At 34.0% G+C, this 18293-nt stretch overlaps 1 protein-coding gene across 4 annotated transcripts; it reads right to left on the minus strand.

Moving 5' to 3' along the window:
- Positions 1-6: 6 nt before the first annotated feature.
- On the minus strand, positions 7-17955 carry LOC120770196 (tumor necrosis factor alpha-induced protein 8-like protein). Of its 4 annotated transcripts, XM_040097437.1 has the most exons (7): positions 17734-17955; positions 17558-17674; positions 3549-3626; positions 2700-2854; positions 2331-2468; positions 188-459; positions 7-82 (listed from the first exon to the last, which is right to left on the minus strand). In XM_040097437.1, the coding sequence occupies exons 3-7, from the start codon at positions 3610-3612 to the stop codon at positions 28-30; spliced, it is 684 nt and encodes a 227-aa protein (XP_039953371.1). In that variant the 5' UTR covers positions 3613-3626; positions 17558-17674; positions 17734-17955; the 3' UTR covers positions 7-27. The 4 variants fall into 4 exon arrangements, with proteins under 4 accessions (XP_039953371.1, XP_039953370.1, XP_039953373.1 ...); XM_040097436.1 differs by having other exon boundaries at positions 17558-17955; XM_040097439.1 differs by lacking the exon at positions 3549-3626 and having other exon boundaries at positions 17558-17955.
- Between the last annotated feature and the right edge of the window lie 338 nt (positions 17956-18293).

The following is an 18293-nucleotide window of genomic DNA, read 5'->3' on the forward strand; positions in this document are numbered from 1 at the left end:
TAATGACCTAAATTCCATTTAAGCCTTTCATTTGCGTTCACATCTTCGCTTTTTGCCGCCGCGTTTAAAGTACTTTGCAGTCCTTTGGACGAGACGAGACAAGACGAGGAGTTGAGTGTGTAAGCGTGTCAAAGTGTCCATAATACAAATTTTGTGTTGCACATACACGGCGCACACGCTTACTTACATGTCTCCCGCTTCCATGGCAGTATTTATGTCGCTGACAATTTTCCCCATTAATTCACGATATGGCGAATTGGGTTTGAAGGCGGTCTCTAAGAGTGCGGTATCACCGAAAAAGTTAAAGACTTCATCGATGCGATTTAGCGACTTTTCGGTGAGATGTCGTTGGACAATTGACTTGAGGGTGGCATGTGATTCAGCAATGGACTTTTGCATATACGGCAGGTCGAAGCTGTAATCTACTTCATAGAAGGAAATCACTGCAAGTTGTGTATTCTGAAATAATTAGATTAAGTAAATAAAATGTTTCAAAAAATTGTATGGTGAAATTTAATTTTTAAGCATTAATCTAGTCGGTAATTTTTTTTTTTTTTGTATCACAAAACTCTGAAACAAACGATAAAAACGTTAGCTCTTGTTTAATGAGTTTCTATCGGATAAAAATTGATTCGGACTGACCATTAAAAACTGCGCGTCCAAGCCGAAAAATGTTTACCCCGATCGGTGCAAATTTTTTGATGTTAGTGTGAAGTTAGATTTTCATATATCACTTTGTTTGTTTGTTTGGTAATTTTTACCACCAAAAAAAGTTAACGTAGTTGCTTTAAATTTTGTGTTTCCAATGGAATCACGGCACAGTGAAGGTCGAGAAGTTATCGAAAACTTGCCTCATACGAGTCATCCATCCACCTCTTTTAATGACGATAACATAAAAAAATTAAAAAAAAGTCTTAGTTCAATCGTCGTGTTGCCATTAGAGAGATAGCAGAGGAAATCACATGTATTTTGAATCGACCCAACTAATTTTGATTAATTTTTTTGGGTATGAAGCGTGTCCATGTTAGATTCATATCGAAAGACCTGAATCTTGAATATAAACCCAAACGGGAAAAGTAAACAAAATTCGTCATCCCCGCCGAGGCTGATCACAATTTGTTGGAAAATTAGATTGAATGGTCTCAAGTTTTCTGCTAAAAAATGTATTCTTTTTTGGCAGTTCGGTTCAATTTTGATTACATAGTACATCAGGTTCAATATACATTTTACTCGTATTAGATCAGGTAAATAAGGGTGGTATACAAAATACATTCGAAATATGTCTAATTTTCATATTTTAAATACCGTTAAAAAATTATTTTTAAATGGATGAAAATAGTTAATTTATTGAGTAGTCGAAAAAGTCTTTTGATATTTCTAATCAAACTTCAACTTACTTTTTTTATATTTATACTAATAAATAAATAAAAAAATGACTCGAAATTTCGAAATTTCTAGAACGGAAGCGAGCGAACCATTGTTGTGCTACACGAACTGATACAACATCGTCTCAATAAACTTCACAAATTTCATTGGTGACTTGCGTGGCATTCTTCCCCTTTTTATATAAAAACTTCAAAATATAGCGATTTTTGTCATTATTTTGACTTATTTTTGAACAGCTGTAACTTTTTTTCAACTTCCCCGAATTTAATTTTTTTTTTGATAAATGAAGCTTAAAATCTCATCTTTCCAACACTATATGGTATGACACAATGTGATTGGTAGCACTGGAGATATGCGACTGCAACGACATCTATTGACAAAATTATTAAATTCTTATTAAAATCTACAACACCTCTAGAATATTGTCCTCAATTTTCAAGTTGATCCGATTAATAGTTTCGGAGATACAGCCTTCAGAACTTGTGCGCTCGAGGCTAGCTAGGCTAAGACCGGCGTCTTTAAACGCGTTTTTCTGTGAAACTGTGTTTTTGAAGTCGGTTGGAAAGATTTCTCGAGAACTACTCAATAAATATGTATATTAATATATAAAATAAATATTTAAAATATTTTTTCCCAAAAATATCCTAATATTTTTGCTAATAGAGTAACAATAAAAAATTCGAATAAAATATGTATTTCATTTTTTTATCAGAAAAAAATTTTTGAAAAAAGGCTGTTTTTACCCGAGGAAACCCATGTAACCCCTTAATGAAAGCTGAATAGTGTATTCGTGTACACAAGTTGGACACATTTAAAGAATTATCTCCCTTTTTTTTAATATTTACTGGTTATAAATTATAATATTATTTGCAATTACTTTTGTTGTTATATATTTACTTGCATTTAATTATATTTATATGCAAACATATTTTGATTACACTTACTTGAAACTTCCGCTTAAAGACTTCCGCATCCTTCAGTTCGTCGGCACTGAATTGATTATTTCGATGTAGGACACCAATTTTGATAACAATTTTTATTATATTTTTTATCAGCTTCTCCGCTTTAACTTTGTTGCCCGTCTGCATTAAAGTAGATATGTAAATGTAAATACAATTGTGCAATTGAAAGTTGGTGTAAGAAAAGAGGCAGCTTTTATTAACGAAGTATGTAAGTATGTATATACGAGTATATAATATGAAGATACTTAATATGAAAAGTTCTCACAAATTGTGGTTATTAAATTTTATTTATTCATATGTACATATGTTTGTATGGAGCTGGTGAAAAAGTTGATTGGAGCGCGCACTTACATGCATTTTACAAAGGCGATATAAATTATCAAGAAGCGATGCGGTTGTGCCGTCAATAAAGGTTTTCGCTATATTCTTGGTGGCCATGCGCGAGAGGATCTTCTTCTGGGCACGCAAGCCAATGTCACGCGACTTGAAAGCGCTGTCAGCCATAACTGAAGAAAAGTGAAAAAAGAAACAATGAAAATAATAAATAATATGAAATTATAAATACAAATGAAATTATAATATTACAAAACAGTTATTTTTTTGCATTAAATGCGTAATTTTTATAAATAATACAATTGAGATAACAAATACTATAATACGCAGCTTTCAAACACACAACTCAACATACGCCTTATAATAGATTTATAAATATGTAATTGCAAAACTATTTAGAAAATAAAAACTTTATATAAAATTAAAAAACTATTTTAAGAAACGTTTATTTGTAAGAAAGTGCATAATAGCAACAACACACATGCCTCCACTGCATTCAAATGAAGGGCGTCTGCTGCGCACTACTTTCGATTTGCATGAGAAAATAATTACTTCTAGTTTTTTTTTTTTTATTGCAACGAAGTCAAGCAAGGAAACTAGAATAACTATCCACTAACACAAAAGGTCTAGAATTGATTTATGCAAACAAAAAACTATTATAATGTGAAAAAACTGAATACATTACAAAAGGCATAAAAGTGCAAAGGCACAAAACGTACCTCACACACAACAAGCACACAAACGAAAATATCTAACGGCATTAAGTATTTAAATTGGAAAAATCAAAAGAACCAAAAGCTTTATTTCCATAACTCATATGCGATATATGGTGATTGTGGTTCACTGGTTGAGTGCTCGCTTGTTTACCTTCTAGATTCCAATAGTCGACGCTCCATAGCAGCAGACACTGACGCAAGCCTTCCGCTGCCATTTTGCTGTCAAATCCTGACATCGTAGTCGTTTTGTTTAGTTTGTATGCAATTTTTTAAATGGGATAAGAAGAAAAATCGAAAATGCAAGAGATTTTCATTTTCAATAATTTGGAAATATATACAAACATACATATGTATGTACATTAAGGAGTGAGTGCAGGCTTTTTACGTGTGCAGTTGGGAAAATTTGCAAAATTATAATAAATATTCATTGATGCAGTGTTGAGTGGAATGTTAGAATATTTATATGCTGTTTATTTACTTATTTAGAAACGATAAGCAAAATGTGAAATATAAATTAACTGTTTTATGACAACTTAGGTTTTGTGTTGAGTTAATTTACTGTATGATGTTCTAAACAATTATAATTTCGTAATCTTAAAGTAATTCAATTACGCTGCTGTACCTTAAACCTCTCAATAAATGAACAGAGTTCAAATATATTGTATAATTGATTTTTATCTTGATTAATAAAAAAAATCATGAATTTCCTGAATTTTCAAACAAAGGTCGATTATTGCTTTAAAAATAGACAACTCTTCACTAATGTGTTGAGTCTATGGGTAAGAGATGTTGAGATCCGATTTGCACGGTCAGTTTGAATAAACCAGTTCGGGTCAAATTGGATCAGATGATATATATATATGTATATATATTTCGATTTCATAGATTTTTTTAAATATTATCACCATAAATAGAGCGGATGAAAGGCTTGTATGGGGCAAATTTTCTACAATCTCCCGATCTTATTGTTCCATCGTTAAACGAATATCCGTTTGCACAATAGTCGGTTTAAAGTAATCAGAACGGATCAGATTTTTATCCGATCGAAGACTGTCAACTCGGCAATATTCCTCGAAATTATTTCAAGAATGTTTTCTGCCGCCACAACGACAATAACAAAAAATACAAAAGAGGAAGATATGGCAGAGCGATAGGAAATTATAGTAGAGTTATCTGTCTCTTGATGCCAATTTACTTAAGGATTCAGCAACACCCGAAAAACCAATTGATGAGCTATATGCTATAGTAGTTCGATCTGAACAATTTGTTTGGATATTGTAGCGCTGCTGTGGACAATACTCTATAAGAAAATAGTTTTCCATACAAGAACTTTATTTTGATCAATCAGTTTGTATGGCAACTATATACAATAGTAATCCGATTCAAACAATATGTTTGAATATTATATATAGCCTTGGCTTGGACAATAATACATGCCAAATTTCGTGACGATAATTTTTCAAATCAAAAAGTTTTCTATACAAGGACTTTATTTTGATCGATCAGTTTGTAGGGCTATAATGGTCTGATATCGACAATTCAAACAACTTTTTAGAGAAAGAATGTAATACCATAACGTTATCTGGCGGACTAGTAAACATATATGTATATAGACAGACGGATATGCTTAAATCTGTTCAACTCGTCACGCTGATCATTTGTATGTGAGGGTCTCCGACCTTTCCTTCTTCTTGTTAAAGACTTCATGTCAAACATAATATACCTTGTTCAGGGTAGTAAAATCGGGCATTTTGCTACGTTTGATAGAGACGCGTTTCAAAAGTGCTGAATCGGTCAATAAGAGATATTGGCGAGCTGACCGGGTACAAAACCGGGACCGCAAAACAAAAACAGTCAAGTAAATTATACCATTACATTTAAAGCTCTATCTAAAAGTATCAAGGCAAGTCAAATGACATTAAAATTTATATTGAATGAAAGTCGACTTTAAGACTACGTTGTACTACGAGTTGAGAGCTTGCGTGAAGTAGGACGAAACCAAAACGTTAATGGCGATAATTTGAGGTTTCGTTTCACTAGAACTATGCTACTATATGTTTGCCATAACTTTAGAACAACGCATATTTTTACTATATATGACGGTTTCTAATTTCTACATGTCTGTATATATTGTTGAGTGTATTTTTAAATCTCAATAGCGTGCTAAGAATACATTAACGCATGTCTATATGTTCGTGTGCAAGTATTTCTTGTTTACAGTTAGCTACGAGGACCTCCCTCAACTACTTCTGTGAGCTCACATAGTCCACATAGGCTAATATGCGCGTATGTATGTGTAGGTGCTCCGTACGCGCTGAATTTGCCACATGCCGGTCTAAGTTCTTTGCTTTACAATTATTCTATTTGTGCAGACTCGTGTACTTGCCACGTCGACAAATTAAAAATTTAGTTGAAAGGCGCAAGCACCTTTTACCTTGACATGGCAGTGTCTGGCGTATGGGGAAAATGTATTTAATGGTACTATAATTTAACTACAAACACGAATCCTTGCGAGGCTCACGCAAAGGTTTTATTATTGAGCAAATACAATTTTGATGGGTCGGTGGTGTCATGGCAAACTGAATTATTTGGCTACAAACGCTTGGATGTGCACGTAAACCGCATTTGATACGAACAGGACGGCACTAAGTGACACACTGCGGACGTCAGAGTAAACAAATATGTTGTCATCTTTAAAGGGTCAGCAAAGGGCTGGGGATTGAGTAGAAAAATCAATTGGATTCCGTCAGATTAATGGACGGATTGTACAATATTGAGAGACAGACGATCAATGAAAGCAAAGTCAACATAACTCAAAATATCGACAAAGAAGAGCTACAGGTAAGATCCGGAAAAACGGTCGATGAGTAGTAATTATGCAATTTGGAATAGTTTTCATTAACTTGGGATAGTACCACTTCCTGAAGTTTCGGTTTAATTCTAGTGGCGTCCTTAACCTTTCAGTCTTCCTGCTCTATATCAACTGTTCGCAAACAAATCTGCGACACTTTTTAAACGCTCAACAGTGTATATTAAGTTTGCTTTGAAATTTGTAACATCCAAGGTCGTCGCAGACCCTTCAAAACTTATTAGATTTAGCTATGTCCGTCTATGTTCATTTGCCTGTCTGTATATATTATTAGTGCTGCAATCTGGCAACTCGCAATTTTATCGTAAAGTTTGATATTTTTGATGGCATGCATACTTAGAACATTTTGACATAAGAGCGCTATTTGTGTTGTTTACAGTAACTTAAAATATTCTTCTCAACAAAAATACCGAATATTCTCGTGTGATTATTTTTTTGCAACTTTCGACGTGGATTAACTCAGCAACAGTGCATCGATGATTTTCATTCAATTTTTAACGATGAAGCCATAAAAAGGGCCAGTGTTTATTGATGGTATGATGAATTCAATCGAGGTCTCTAAGAGGAATTTCTGGAAGGTCGTCCAAAATCTATTGTTGTTCCGGAAACTATTGATGCTGTGCGCAAAATGATTTTGCAAGATCGTCATGTGATCCATCGTGAGATTGAGACAACCATGAAAATTATTGGGACTAGCATGCATTCAATATTGCATGAACATTGGACTGTAAAAAAATTTGTTCACGTTGGATCTTTCACAAATATGAGAATGGTGTTTCGAAAAAAGTTTATGACATCGTTATAGGTGATGAATCGTGGATTAACGGGTATGAGCCCGAACATAAACATCAGTCGACTGTATGTGTGTTTTAAGTTGAGCCGCACTTCCAAGCAAATGGCTGTCTGTTCTTTTAAAAATACTGGATATGTCGGAACCATACCACAGGAACATTGCAGAGCAGTAAAATCGGAGTGGTATACAACCATTTGTTTGCCAGGTGTATTTCACGAAATCAGGATTACTCTCACACATCGACTGGCACCGAATGACTTCTTTTTTATTCTTGTTCGTAAAACATAAACTAAGAAGTTAACATTTTTCGGCACCTGAAGAGGCGGTTGATGTCTTCAAAAGGCATGCTTGGGAGATGCCTTAATCAGAGTGGCAAACGAGCTTCGACAATGGGTTTAAATGCATCCAAAAGTATGTTAAACTACCAGAATTAGATAGAAAAAAAAAAACTAAATATAAAAGATTCATGTGTGAAAAGTACTACTTTAGCCTTGACAAAAAAAAGTTGCCTTAACCTGCCGTTGAAATTGCCAAACTATTTTAAAAATATGCAATGTCTATTAATTTAATATTTCAAAATTACTATGTGATAGAATAAAGTATAAGCTCATAAAAAAATATACAAAAAGGTCAATAATTAATGGAATTTTCGTCTAACCAAAATTGAAGTACAACAAACAAGCGATAATAATTGACCATTAGGAAAAATTGGCGCTTGCCTCGTTAAAACACAATAATTTCCGCTAATGATTTATCACCGGAACCGTACTAAGAGCCATGAAGGAGAATAATTATTATGGCAAATAGAACAACTATTGATTCAGTCACTAAAAGGGTAACGTTTTTATCTGTGAGTTTCGATATTCGATAAATTTTTATCTTATCAAATCTTTTTTAGGAACCATGAGTCAAGAGGATTAAGCACTTATGCAACACGAGTTGTTACATGTCGAATTACAACAATACAAACAAGTTTCCACTCAATGGAAATTAATAAATTATGGGGCAATTAGGTCTTCTACGGTTAGATTACAAATGAAAGTATGTAAACAATAAATGATGTATGTAAATTAGTAGTGAATTATAAGTTGGAGTATTAGAGGGTATTCCTTCATAGTTCTGCAGTTTTTCAGGAATTTTCAAATTTTTTGTTGGGAATGTTAAGGTTGTATGCCATCTGATCAAATTTGACCCGTGCTGGTCTTGAGGAGTTTATGTACCTCAACACAAACACCAGTATTTGAGTGGCACAAAGCATTGAATGGCGGTCGAGACATCATCGAAAACTTGCTTCATTCATTTCGCTATCTCTCTTAATGACAATGTTTGAAAATCGTCGTATTGTCATTAGGGATAGAACTGACTTGTTATGAGTCGACTCAAAATATTTCGGTTATTAATGTTTTGAATATGAAGCGTGTTAGTGGTAAACTCGTACCCAAAGACCTGACTCTTTCGTGAAAGAAATGCTTGACAATGTAGCTGGGAACCCCTCTTTCATTAAGGGCATCTTTGCTGGTGACGAGTCGTGGGTGTATGAATATGCCGAAAATGTTCAACAATACAGGAAAAATGCTCAAAAAATGAGCCAAAACCGAAGAAACCAAAATTCGCTAAAAGTATGGAAGGCCATCCCAGCCAAGCCTCATAACAAGTGTATGAAAAAGTGGACGACTCCTTTGAAAAGAGTCTTTTTTTGGGGATATAATAAATATTTGTATTAAAACTGATGATAAATGAGTGAAAATGTAGTTGTTTTTTACTCTAGATCACTTGGGGTTTCTAATGCTTTTTAATATGGTATTCCGGTTAGAGACACCATATGCGACTGTTAAGACTAAAGAGACTGTAATTATACACATGTTTGACTAATAATCTAAACATACACAATCCTAGGTACGTATAAATATATGCATATGTATATGTAAGTATTAGACTGGTCTAAGAAATGGCATCAATGAAAACAGCTGATGTTCAATTGTACCTACATAAATATATATAGTATGTCATGATGTCAGGTGGTCTTACATCGAAGCATACGTAGGTTGCCTTTTATGTTTCCGGATTTGGATACCCTAGCAATGGGGTAACTCACGAAATCATCGTCAAGTTTGACATTTTTGATGTTCCACTTACTTAGAACGTTTTGACATACGAGCGTTATTTGTGTTGTTTACAGTGACTTAAAATATTCTTCTCGGCAAAAAAATTGAATTAAATTCTGAACATTTTTGCGCCTGATTTTTTACAACTTTTGAAACAAAGGAAAAGCAACCAAACATCATTCAACTTAATTAAATTTTTAGCGATGAAGGTCCATCAAGGACCAGTGGTTATCGATGGTATGATGAATTCCATCGAGGTCGTAAACCACTCCAAGACGAATTTCACGAAAGTCGTTCCAAATCTGTAGTTGTTCCAGAAACTATTGATGCTGTGCAGAAACTGATATTGCAAGATCGTCATGTGATCTATCGTGAGATTTAATATTGCATGAACATTGGATTAAAAAAACAATTTGTTCACGCTGGATCCTACACAATTTGTCAATCGCTAAAAAAGACTCGTATTGATTGGTGAAGAGATTTGCTAAAGAAAAAAATACGACAACGGTGCATCGAAACACGTCTATGTCATCATGACAGATGATGAATCGTAGATTTATTCGTATGACCCCGAAAGTAAACAGCTGTTAACTACCACACGAGTCGAGTCCCACAAAAGTTGTTCGCTTACAAACCACTTCCAATCAAATGATTGCCTGATCGTTTGTAAAAATTAGACATGTCGCTACGATACCACTAGAACAACGCAGAACAATAAATTCTGAGTGGTATACAACCATTTGTTTGGCGGTTGTCTATCAAGAAATTTGGAAAATCATTTGCTGAAGACGTATCATTCTTCACCATGACAATGCGAGCTCTCGCACATCGACCGAAACAACTGCATTTTTGAGTACTTAAAACATCGATTTGATAAGCCATCCACCGGTATAGTCCTTTCTTGGCAACGAATGACTTCTTTTTATTCCCCTACGTAAAAGATAAACTTAGAGGTTAACGTTTTTCGACACCTGAAGCGGCGGTTGGTAAGTTTAGAACGCCTGTTTTGGAGATACCTGAATCGGTGTGACAAAAGTGCTTCGACAACTGATTCAAACGCATGCAAAAGTTTGTAAATATTAATAAATAATATTTAAAAAAAACAATAAAGCTACATATATTCGCTGATTAATATTTGTTTTTGTTCTCCAATCCCGAAATATATTTTCTGCAACCAACAGCAAAACCAAAAAAAGTACAATTCATTCAGCAGTTCATCAGTGTAAGTTGACCTGCTTCGAATAAAATATGCTTGTTTGGAGTTGCAAGCTGCTCCAAGCGCGCATTCTATTTACAAAATCGCATATTTCAGTTGAATTTCAAACTATAAATACCCCTGCGCACATGCGCAAACACAGCACAACCTGCTTGGGAAACATCTGTTTTCTTTTTTTCTTTTCTTTGGGTGTTCTACTCTCGCTCAGCCGGTTTAAGCACTTACATGTGTCTCTTAAAATTGTATGTACTATGTATGTTTGTTAATTATGGCGGGCTGCAGAAGTCTCCAGCTGCTGGAGGAGCCACAGTTCAGACAGACGCAGCTTGTTGTTTTATGGCTTTTGTTTTTGTTTTAAACGTTAGACAGTAGTCTGAGTTGACAGCGACAAGTATGTGCGAGATTTCATAATGAATGCCGCAGTAGGGTATTTCGTAAACAAGCGGAAATCGGCTTTAGCTATGACAAGTTGTTCGACTAGTTTGCTAGGGGTCAGTGCTTCTCAGGTAAGAAGTTATGCGAATACTATTTGCATAAGTCTGTCTAATGTGTTTATTTTCTTGATTGAATAATTATTAATAATACACAAGAACTAAAGAATAAGCGCAGATTGGATGTGGAGAGGTGAAATAGCTGTAAAATGTAAAATGTGGTGCTAATTTATTACAGACATTCTAAAAAATGCAAATAATGTAAATAGTAAATTTTTATGTGCAAAGGTATGAATATCTGAACAAAAAACTTGATGAAAGATGACTTTTTGGTGTTTTATAACCCGTGGTTCATAAACATATTGTTTTTATTTCCATATAATTTTGGCAGAAGCAAACGGGTCTGGTAGTGAACGAGGGCAAAACGAAATGTTTCCATTCAGTCGTCGCACTCGCGACTTGGCTCCCACATCATTGTTAATTGTCATAACTTCGAAGTCGTAGATAATTTCGTCTATCTTGGAACCAGTATTAACACCAAAAACAATGTCAGCCCCGAAATCCAACGCAGCATATCTCTTGCCAACATGTGCTACTTCGGAAAAAGTCCTCTCTTGACGAACAAAAACCAAACTCTATAAGACCACTTATTATTCTCGTCCTGCTATAAGGTGCAGAGGCAGGGACGGTGACAACATCTGATGAGTTAACGTTGAGAGTTTACGAGAGAAAGGTTCTGCGAAAGATTTATGGTTCTTTACGCGTTGGCCGCGACGAATATCACAATCAATGGAACGATCAGCTATGTTTGTGAAATATACGACGACATTGACATAGTTTAGAGAATTAAAAGTCCACGGCTGCGCTGGTTAGGTCATGTCGTCGGAATGGACGAAAACGCTCCAGCTCTGAAAGTATTCGACGCAGTACCCGGCGGGGGAAGCAGAGTAAGAAAAAGACCGCTTCTCCGTTGGAATGACCAGGTGGAAAAGGACCTGGCTTCGCTTGGAATTTCCGAATGGCGCCACATTGTGAAAGGAAGAAACGACTGGCGCGCTGTTGTTAACTCGGCTATAACCGCGTAAGCGGTGTCTACGCCAATAAAGAAGAAAAATAAGTCGGATAAAATTCTGGTAACTCATAACGATGTTGTAGGAATTTCAATCGACCTTCCTCGGCTTGTGAAATCAAATTAAAACGTTTATCTAACAAAACATTTGCCAATCGATAAAATATTTTTAAAATTTTTTAAAAGAAACTCATGTATGAACAACCCTGTATGCAGATATGATTCTATATACCAGACCTGCACCTGTTTAATTGGCGATTCTTACTGCTGGCAAGTTCAAAAGCATGTACGAGAATCAACTTTCGTGCCACAAACTGGATGAAAAGATCCGTTGCTATGGTCACCGCAGCGATAAACTTTTCCAATTCAACTTTCTCTAAGTTATTAAAAGCAAGTGAAGTAAGTGAACTTTTTTAATTGTCGCTAAGCGATTGCTACTGCACGCCAACGTTAAGCAAGGTGGAAAAGTTGCGATTACGGTGTAGAGTTCCGTTTAAAAAGTTAGTTCCACTGAATTTAATTAAATAATGTAAGATTTGCGCCAGAGCTGTTTTGATTTTGCAATTACAAGGCAAAAACCTTAAATTCGGTTCGGTTGGCACAACACATCACACGCTGCGTCCAGAATTCGGTCGACATAATTCGACAACGTTAACTCTAGTCGATAACGCGCATCCTGAGGGACTCTGTACAGTGCGCACTGACGACTCACGACTTTCACAAGAAAATATTGTTCAGCGATGAAGTTCACACTTTTGGTTGAATGGGTGCGGCAATAAGCAAAATTGTCGCATTTAGAGATTGTTGAGACACCATTGCATCCTTAGAAAATCACTGTTTGGTGTACTCTATGCGCATAGGGAATGTTTGGGAATTTTCTTCAAAAATGAAGTCGGTGAAAATTTTACAGTAAATAGGGAACGATATAGAGCCATTATTAATGAATTTTTGGAGTCTGAATTGAAACTTTTGGTGAGGCCTCTTAGATCGTGGGATGTAACACCAATCGACTATTTTTTGGTTATGTGAAATCACTTGTCTACCCAGACAAGCCCGAGACGATTGACGCCTTGGAAGAGAATATTCGGTGCGTTAAAGTTACTATGAGAGTGCTTAGAGGGTGTTCAACGAGTAGCGTTCATAATTTTCTTTACATACAAATTTTTATCATATGCTTTTCACTTACATTGTGATGAAATTTTGACAGCTTGCCAAATATTTTCTTTATCTTGACGAATTCTTGAAAATCCACTCACTTTCTTCATACATCTTAAGAACACACATGCCCAGATACGTATATAAATACGTAAGTATATACATATAATATTAACTAATTAATATTAACTAATATTTATAATGCTCAGTGGAGTGACTCGTACAAAGAGCAAATGTTCGCATTCCAATAAAGTGTCGACGAATATTAATTGTAGCACTGTATCAGCTGGGTGGCGTGTGAACGCAGGCGAAGGAATTGCACGAGTAATGACAGTCGAGCAAAAGTAATCAAATTGTAACGATACAAAACACATTCGGAGGAAACACAAAACAAAAAGTAACGAAATTTGTATGTAATTTTAAAATGATAACGAGTGATAAGGTAAAATACTACGTATTTACGTAAATGCATTATGAGTCAGTGAAAAGCTTGCTGTCGAGAAACTTTTTCGCAGACAATCAGACGTTCAGCGTTGATTTATTAAACTGGATTAAAATTGTGCGCACAATTTCAGCAATGAATTAGTTGAGAAGGTGTCATTGCACATGCACAAACATAAATACATACATATATACATAAGTATATATCCATTTGTGTGTAAAATATTTGTTGACAGTTCTGGTCGGTTAACGCACGGAATAAACTTGATTTGCTAAGCTTTTGTTGGCATGATTGTTTGTTTGTTTCTTCGGACGCTGACACTGGGTGGCACTTATCAACATTTGTATACATTTAAAGAGCTTATCAATTAATAAATAGATCGTGTACTTGTATGATAAATATTTATTTGATTTTGTGGGAATACAATTGTGTAAGACTTCAATTTAAGGCACTGTTTTTAATAAAAACTGGAGCTTATTAGAAAAGATAACATTTTTTGTGATAATTATGGAACTATTATTTTTAGAATGCCGCAATAAGAAGTAAAAGAATTTGATAAACGCAAAAAATATTATTTCAACATAAGTTTTCAAATAGCAATCGAGTTCAATTAAAAAAATGACGTTAACGTCGGCGGTACCAAAGCTAAAAACCCATCACTCGTGTATTTTTCAAACAAGCGTCGGGTCTACATAAACTGACCGACTTGGATTTTTATTTGTTCAAAGAATGTCAGACTTATTTTTGTCATTACAGTAACTACTATAACAGTTAGAACTTTCTGCAAGAAATTATGAAGCTTTCAGTTTTGAAAATTATTACTAAATAATTTTCCGTTCACTATTTTCAATTCGGTTGGGCTGACGGTGCACCGGTTATTTATGAAGTAGTTTATATATTATTTAGTAGATTTGACTACTGGGTATATGGTATACATACATACATATGTATGCCTTTATTAATAAACAATAGCGCACGGGTTAATTATTTTCCTTTATTATTTAAGCTTTGCTATTGGCATTTAGATCTATGTATATAAGCGAACTATTCATTAAAGCTACATATTCATTAGGCAATAATATGGATAAATTTTCTGAGTTATAGAATAGGTTGCGGTTTTGCGAAACTTTGAAAATAAATTGTTTTTGACATATGTACATACTACATATATTTTTATAGTTTACGCATATATGTACATATGTGTAGTATACCTAGTCTATAATCAATTTGCATGACCACTTATTGAGATTCGGGAGAGAAAAAATCGCTAATTAAAAAAAAAAAATCGAAGCGCCCTGTGCTGTCTGTCTGTCATATGAGTGCCAGATTTTTGAATACAAAGTTAATACTTATTTCTGAAACATTTTAATAAATAAGATTAAAATTATTTAGAGAGGCATGCCACGAATACCTGAGTGAATCTCTACAAATTGCATAAATACACGTAAATACATATGTACATATACGAAGGTGACTACTTTTTCATTCATAATCTCTGCATGCCTACACGAATAATTTAGTCATGCTGTTAGAGTGATTTATTTTTAGTTGCTCAGGTTGCAAAATGCATATTTTAGTTGAATGAATATTGCACTTCCTGTAAATTTATGCATCTACATACATGTATGTGGAAGTGAATATGAACCAAATCTACACATTTATGCAAGTACATACAAATGCTTGTATAGCATATTTTAGAGCCTGTTTCCTCAACCAAGATGCCACCCACCTCGTCGACAGGCTGAAATAGCGCAGTAAATATTTTTAACTGCACATTTTAACGTGACTTTGAACACTTGTTCATACTGGCATGTCTACATGTTCCGTGCAAATCAAATACAAGTTGAAGTTATGGCGTTTTGGAATTTTTAAACAGAGTACAGACATTACACGAAAATCTTTGCGTGAAATTAAGTTGTAAAGGAAATAACTTAGAGGAAGTAATTACCTATTGATATCTATAACACATATGTTTTGGTGTTAGCAAAACATTATAATTAAGAAAAATCGTAGTTCATAAAAACAATGTATAGTTTCACAAATATTAAATAAAGACTCAAATATTTAAATTTACATATTTTTTTAAAGGCATCACTAAATGCACCAAATTTTACAACAAAAAAGTGTAATATTTTAATTTTTAGAAATATATAGTCGAATAATTTTATATCATTCATGCATATATAACTTTTTGTATACGAACAAACCTCAATACTATACAGTCCAACAAAACCTTAGCTGATATAAGAAGTTGGGAATAACATAGTCCCACCAAATAGAAATTAAACTAACAGCCTAGCTTACGGCATAAAGATTAATTATATGTATTATTTGAATGTGTGCATACAATTTTCGAACACTAACAAGAACTTAATACAATTGTTGACAAGCCCAAACAATCGATTTGCTTGAATTCATTTAGGCAGATGAATTGTAGCTTCAAATGAAATAGAAAAAGTTTTTATATATAAGTTTATTTTACAGTACATGTGTATGTATGTATATAGCAAATAAGCGTATATGCGCGCCAAATGCCGCAAATACGTTGGACATACGGGGATTGTTTCCGTTGAGCGGCGGTGGCACATTGGGCTTACTGAGGGCATGTGACAGCACAATAGAAGCAAGTGATTGGACACAACGACTGTTATTGCTGTGCCAACGAATTGAAATGAATGTGCATACTAATGTATGTTTTAATCTAAATATGTATTTAGCTGGTAGTGGTGGTATGCTCTTCAGAAGGAAAAGAAGGGGTATTTGTTTGAGCCAACTAAATAAGACACTCGAAGCTAAATGTAATGATCGCAAAAGCAATGAAAAATTGTATTACAAAGTAGCGGTAAAAGAATCCTCATTAAAGCCGGAAATTACTGCCGGTTCAAATATGGTTGAAGTAATAACGTGTTGCAGATTAAACGTACAGCAAGTGTGCTGCCCAAGTGGAAGCAAATAAACTTTCCAAAACGTTAAAAACTTTTTTCAGTTGGGAGTCTTTTCAGTTACTCACTTTGCAATAATGGGCTTCATAGACAATGAGTTTAAAATGATAGTTGCGTTAGCGTTTGATTTGCTTCGGTGTTTAAACAAAAGTATATTGGTTAGAAATTATTATGTTTAGAAGGCAGATGCTTTTTATGGAAGCGAGTTGGTTTCTATTTACATATAATACGATATGATAGTGCGTATTTAAATTAACTTGGCGTGCTTTATGGTTTGAAGCCTTATTTTTGGAATACTGATGCATATAAATATTATTGATATAAAGTTTTATATTTGTATTTATATTTATGTATTTAAATAAGAAAAAGCTTGGCAAACTTAATATTCTCTGTTCAGTGCACAAATTGGAAAAACGAAATAACGGTCATTTCATAATATCGTTAAATGCACGAGCATATACTATACTAAATTATTGTCTACTAATATACAAAATAAATTTGTTTTGTAGCATACTGAGAAATAAAATAAAATAAAATATATGTAATTAACTTTCAGAATTAAAATTTAATCAACAAATGTGATATATGTATGTATATACATAAGTATGTATGGATAGGGGCAAATATATGTATGTATGTATGATTATAAATACTATACGAACGGTGAAACCACAGAAAGAACAGATATTTAACCATGATAAGTATAGACAAATCATATGTGGAATGGATATGCTACGCATTTGTATAAATAATAAAATATTTCGTTTCATGCATTGTTCAAACGCAAATATAGGCATATACTAGGAGCGGAAGTTCTATTTCACCGTTCGTGCCTTTGCATGCTTAACAACACCCCACTGCTATTTCATTCACAATCATGTTTTAGGACTTTTTATGCGCTGGTCTATGATGGTAAAATTTCTTGATTGAAGGGTGCGTTTCGTCCGTTCAACGACGCTCAAGGATATAAGGCGTTTAATGTGGGCTATCACTAAAATGTTTGCGTTGTGCATGTGTATGTTTGCGTTCTTGGGCAAAAATATTCATAAATAAGTTCGGCTATTATTGATTGACAATTGAAGTAGTAGCTGCTTATATCCATTTCAAATTCATTAGATATAAACTTTTATTTACCTACCTTGAACAATTCCTAAAATGCTATCCTGAAAAGTTATGACAATGAATCAGTAGTTGTAGAGTAGTTCCCAATGTTATGCCGCCAATAGCTATGTTGCTATTATTACACCAAACAACACTATGGAAGTTCAATGCAATTATAGTCTTTCCTAGTTTAATTTATTTAAATTTCCTCACATAAAAACTTCACTTAAAAAACTTTCAGTCGTCACAAAGCTTTCGTGCCTTTGTTCACTTCTATCTGGTTTCGCGTTACGTTCATAAATATACACTTGCTTTATTTGGATAGCTATCACAAATGCACGTCATTAGAACTTGAAATTTAATTTATTATCTTCAATTTTGTTTTTTATTTTTATGCACAACATCGCCCGACGCAATTTCCAAACAACCAATCGCCCAAAGATATAGAATTGAATTGAAAAGAAAATACTCAAAACCACATTAGGGTTTATTTGTCAACAAAATTCTACAGAGTTGCACATAGCGTAGTAATGTTACTTCAAAATTTACTAATTTCCAATAAAAAAGAAAGATTAAACAAATTTTTGTATACAGCAGCAAAGGGCATATATTTATAAACATATGTATATATATATTTATATTTAAGGAATTTTTTTCATGTCGTAAAAATATTCAGAAAAATTCTATGCATATGACAACATTATCAATGTTTCTTATCAGATTTCAAGTGCGGTACGTTTAGATTGACATTCGCAGCGTGGAACTGTCATTAA

The sequence above is a fragment of the Bactrocera tryoni genome, chromosome 3 (genome assembly GCF_016617805.1).
Source record: "Bactrocera tryoni isolate S06 chromosome 3, CSIRO_BtryS06_freeze2, whole genome shotgun sequence".
Classification (NCBI taxonomy): domain Eukaryota; kingdom Metazoa; phylum Arthropoda; class Insecta; order Diptera; family Tephritidae; genus Bactrocera; species Bactrocera tryoni.